Source organism: Colobus angolensis, unplaced genomic scaffold, assembly GCF_000951035.1.
Source record: "Colobus angolensis palliatus isolate OR3802 unplaced genomic scaffold, Cang.pa_1.0 Scaffold32, whole genome shotgun sequence".
In the NCBI taxonomy this organism is placed as follows: domain Eukaryota; kingdom Metazoa; phylum Chordata; class Mammalia; order Primates; family Cercopithecidae; genus Colobus; species Colobus angolensis.
In genome coordinates, this window is record NW_012116488.1 from 1,441,411 (window position 1) to 1,445,455 (window position 4,045).

The 4,045-nt window shown below is 64.4% G+C and overlaps 1 protein-coding gene across 1 annotated transcript in view; it reads right to left on the reverse strand.

Annotated features, from left to right (window-relative positions):
• Positions 1-554: 554 nt before the first annotated feature.
• The window catches only part of KIF26A (kinesin family member 26A), a 46,891-nt gene continuing 43,400 nt past the window's right edge, over positions 555-4,045 (reverse strand). Inside the window, exons 14-17 of the mRNA XM_011951577.1 lie at positions 3,572-4,040; positions 2,693-2,898; positions 2,071-2,221; positions 555-1,828 (exon numbers count right to left, since the gene is read on the reverse strand). Coding sequence (XP_011806967.1) covers positions 1,647-1,828; positions 2,071-2,221; positions 2,693-2,898; positions 3,572-4,040 — 1,008 coding nt within the window. The 3' untranslated portion in view covers positions 555-1,646. The remainder of the gene's footprint in view (positions 1,829-2,070; positions 2,222-2,692; positions 2,899-3,571; positions 4,041-4,045) is intronic.

Here is a 4,045-nt window from a genome sequence, read left to right on the forward strand (position 1 = left end):
ACTAGGGCCCAGACAGACCCAGGCCTGAGTCCTCCAGGGAAGAGCCTCCATCCAGGCTGCTCCGGGAGGGGCCTCCTGTGGATCAGGGGTCCTGAGCCCATGAGCAAAGGCAGGCAGGGGGCAGAGGACGGCAGTAACACTCTGGGAGGGAAATGCTGCCATCACTCCTGCCTCAACTTCCCCATACAGCATAACCCAGAGAGAAGGGAGTCAGGGGCCGCTTACACAAGGCTGTTTCCCACCAGCCCAGCCCCCAAGCCTGGCTCCCTCCCCCAGCCTCGGGACCCTAAGATCTGGGCAGAGCCAACAAGCAAGCGGATCAGAGAGGAAGCTTGAATCCCAGCTCTGTCGTGTTCCCCCTTCTCTGAAGGGCCCTCATGGCATCGTGGGCCCCACAGGGGCTGCAACACAGGCCCTGGCACAGCACCCAAAGCCCTAGGTCCCCGTGGATGTATCCTTCCCACACTTACTGCCCCTCACCCGGGAACCCTCAGAGGGCAGCACACCAGGGCATGAGGGGTCTGCCGACACCCAACGAACTCAGCAGCCGTGGGAACCACCGATGCATCTTTAATTCACAAATAAAAGCTGTAGCAAGATGTCATCTACACATTTGTACAAAGGTTCAGACGTCCTGTACTATGCACGATCCTCAGGAAGTATGAGCCTGTCGTGCAGGGACGTCGCAAACGCTGGCAGGATCACCCCTCGTCTGCATTCGGCAAGAAGCGCCTCCCAAGGCCCCCCACCCTGCTCAGGGTGCCCCCCACAGGGAGCAGGCCTCCCACAGCTGGAGACAGCCTGGCCCCCAGGACACCTTCCCTAGAAAACCATAAAAACATAGATCATTTGTCTTCAAATTCCCACGGCAAATTCCGCATTTGAGCAAAATGATATAAAAATACGAACCTAACAGAACCTTTACAAAACCCTATCCCCCTATCTCTGTTGTTGGTCGTGGTGGTCTCTTTTGTTTTTTGCTTGTGGTTTTGGTAAAAATTCCTGCCGTGGAAGAGGCAACCTGTGCCTGGGGCTCAGCCCTTGTTAGCTGCCCTCGGGACAGAGCAGGTTCTCGGGAAGGGAGGGGACTCGAGGTCAGCCGTCCCTGCCCGAGAGACCCCGGGATGGATCTGCGTTGAGAACCCCACACGGATCCCCCACAACCCGGGCTCTGCCGAGAGGAAACCATTGTAAAAGAAAAGTCATCCTGAATCCTGAAAGACCCCTGGGGTACGCAGGTAAGTCCCGCTCCACAAAAACTGCTTGGCTGCAAAGAAGGCAAGACGGACGCAAACACAACCGGCGCCAGCCCCGGGCCGGACAGGCGCAGCGGGGCCGGGCCGAACACAACTTCTGCTGGTGTCTCAAGTCTGTGGCACCAAACGCAAAAGGGAGAAAAGTGCACATCCAGGTCAAAGGCACTTGCGTTGCTGTTGGGCGGTGACGGTCTTCTGGTCGCTCTGGCACCCTCGCTCTGTCCGCCGCGCGGCCGGCCCTCCCTCCCCCACACTCCGCCTCCTCTCCGACACTCGTCCTGCACAGAAATCCCTCCGCATCCTCCTCCCGCAGCCCCCACCACATCCTCGCTCCGTCCCACGTCCCGTCCTCCAGCCCCCTGCACGCCCCATCCTGTCTGGTGCCCAGCCTCAGACGTCCACCTCCTGCGTCCCCGGGACGGCAGCACTGGCTGCAACGCTGATGTCGAAGCAGGTGACCATCATGACGTGCGCCTTGCACAGGTTCACGCACTGCTCCAGGGCTGCCGTGGCTCGCTCCAGGGCCGCCAGGTACTCGGCCGACTCGGGCTCCAGCTCCGGGTCCACCTCAACTGGGAAGGGGAGGAGAGCGGAGGGGCGCCTGTGTCAGGCCCAAGGCTGGGGGCAGCCACCTGGCCCCCCGGAGGCCCCAGGAAAGGCATCTTGGCCCGGCCGACCCTGCCTTCCAGCCTTCCCACCACGAGGTACGGGAGAGCAGGTACAGGAGAGCAACGGGGCTCAGGGAGGGGAAGGGGAGGGCAGGCGTCAGGGCACATGGTGGGCCAGGCTGGGTCCGTGGGCGGGCGGGACTCACACTGCTCCAGCCAGCGGCCAGGCTCCAGCATCAGCCGGCCCTGGGTCTCCGCCAGCTCCTCGCACAAGTGCTCGTGCTTGGCCTGCACCTCCCGTAGCCGCTGCTGCCTGCGCTCCACCAGCCGCAGCCTTGTACTGACACACGCCAGACCCTGGGAGGCAGGCCGGGTGGGGGGCTCAGGCATGGGACCCTCTCCCCAGAAACCCCCAGCAGCCCTGCCGTGGGCCCCGCCTCCCTTCACCTGCCAGGCCTTGGCAGGCACACAGTGGGGCTCCAAGGGCGGGCAGGGGGCGGACCTGGGGCAGCCCACCCATGCCTGTCTGGGTCCTGGCACCGCTCTAGGACCACCCTCCCCACGACTGGGGAGAATTCCCGCAGAGAGGAGCAGTGGCCTCAGAACCCCCCAGCCACCCACCCACTGCCCAAGGAAAGTGTCAGAGCTGCCACAGGCTTGGGCTGGGCAGAGCCGCTCTTACCTTCGTGTCCTGGGAGGGCTGTGGACAGAAAGTGAGGTCAGGGGCTGCCCAGCCGCAGCCCCAGACGCCTGACGAGCCCATCAGACGGCTCACTCTGCCATCTGTGGCCAGGCCTCCCCACCAGGGCTCACAGACCCCAGCCCTACCTGAGTGGGGGCCTCCCTCGGGGTGGGGCGGGGCCGCTGAAGGCGCTCCACGTCGTCGATCTCGTACACCTTGATCTCGAACGGCTCCTTCAGGGAGCCGGCCAGGGGCGGGGGCAGGTCCACCCACTGCCCGGGGAGGCTGGGCTTGCGGCCCAGGGCAGAGGAGTCGGGCAGTGGGGCGGGAATGAGGCGCCGCCGCTGCAGACCTGGAACAGAGAGCCGGGCACAGGGTGAGCAGAGGCGGGGCCCAATCCAGGCACAGCCCCTGAGGGGACGCTGAGGAGCCAGCCTAAGTCCTGACCGGGAGACCTTAGGGGTCCAGTCCAGGAATCCTCAGCCTGGTGCTCTGCCCAGGGCAGGGAGGGAGCCAACCCCAAGCCAGGCCCACAGCTCTCGAGAGTGCCCCCACTTTCCCTGCCATGAGCTGAGCAGTTCTGTCCCTTGGGGCAGCCCTGGTGGGGCCCTCCCAGGCAGCTGGACACTCGCCAGCAAGGCACCAGGCCCAGGACCCGAACCAAGTCCAGTGCCCCAGCCTGGCGACCCGTGCAGGGCTGCCCTTGTGCTCGCCCTGACACAGACTAGGATTGACCCCTGGGGCAGGGTGGGGCCACAAAAGGGCAAGTACAGGGTGTTTATAAACTGCAGAGGGCTCTGCACATCCACACACAGAAAGCCCCAGGCGAGTCTGTAAACTGTTCAGGGCTGTGTGTGTCTGGGACCTTGAAGGCTGTGCCCATCTGTCCAGTATCTCCTGGCCCTGTAAACTGTAGAGGGCCGTGCACATCTACACACAGAAAGCTCTGCAAACTGTGGAGCGCTGTGCACAGCTACACACAGAAAGCCCGTCAACTGTAGAGGGCTGTGCACTTCCACACCTACCTGTGGCCCTCTTCTTGGGGGACTTGAGGCTGCGGGTGCGGGCACCTGGGGAGGCAGCCCCACTCTCGCTCATGGAGTCAGGGGCAGAGGAGGCGCTGCCAGTGGCCTCACTGTCACGCCGCAGACTCTCATAGCCGCTGCTGCCACCACTGTGGTGGAAAAGGGCGGTGCGGCCCATGGCAGGCGGCAGCTCTCCACTCAGCACGCTGCTGTTGTCGCTGCCATGGCCGCTGCTGTAGCGCTGGGGCCGCCGCGGGGCGGTCACCTTGCTGTAAGGTGAGGGCAGGGCCGGGCCTGGGGGTGGCCGCTCCTCCCCAACATTCACACCGCTGTCGTGGCCGCTGTCCGAGTCCGCTGAGCCCCAAGAGGAGCCACCTCGGCCCGGGGCTCCACTGGCCGACAGCTCATGGACGCGGCTGTGGGCAGCCCGGAGCGCCTGCTTGGTGCCCATGACGGTACCCCGGCCGGCCTTGG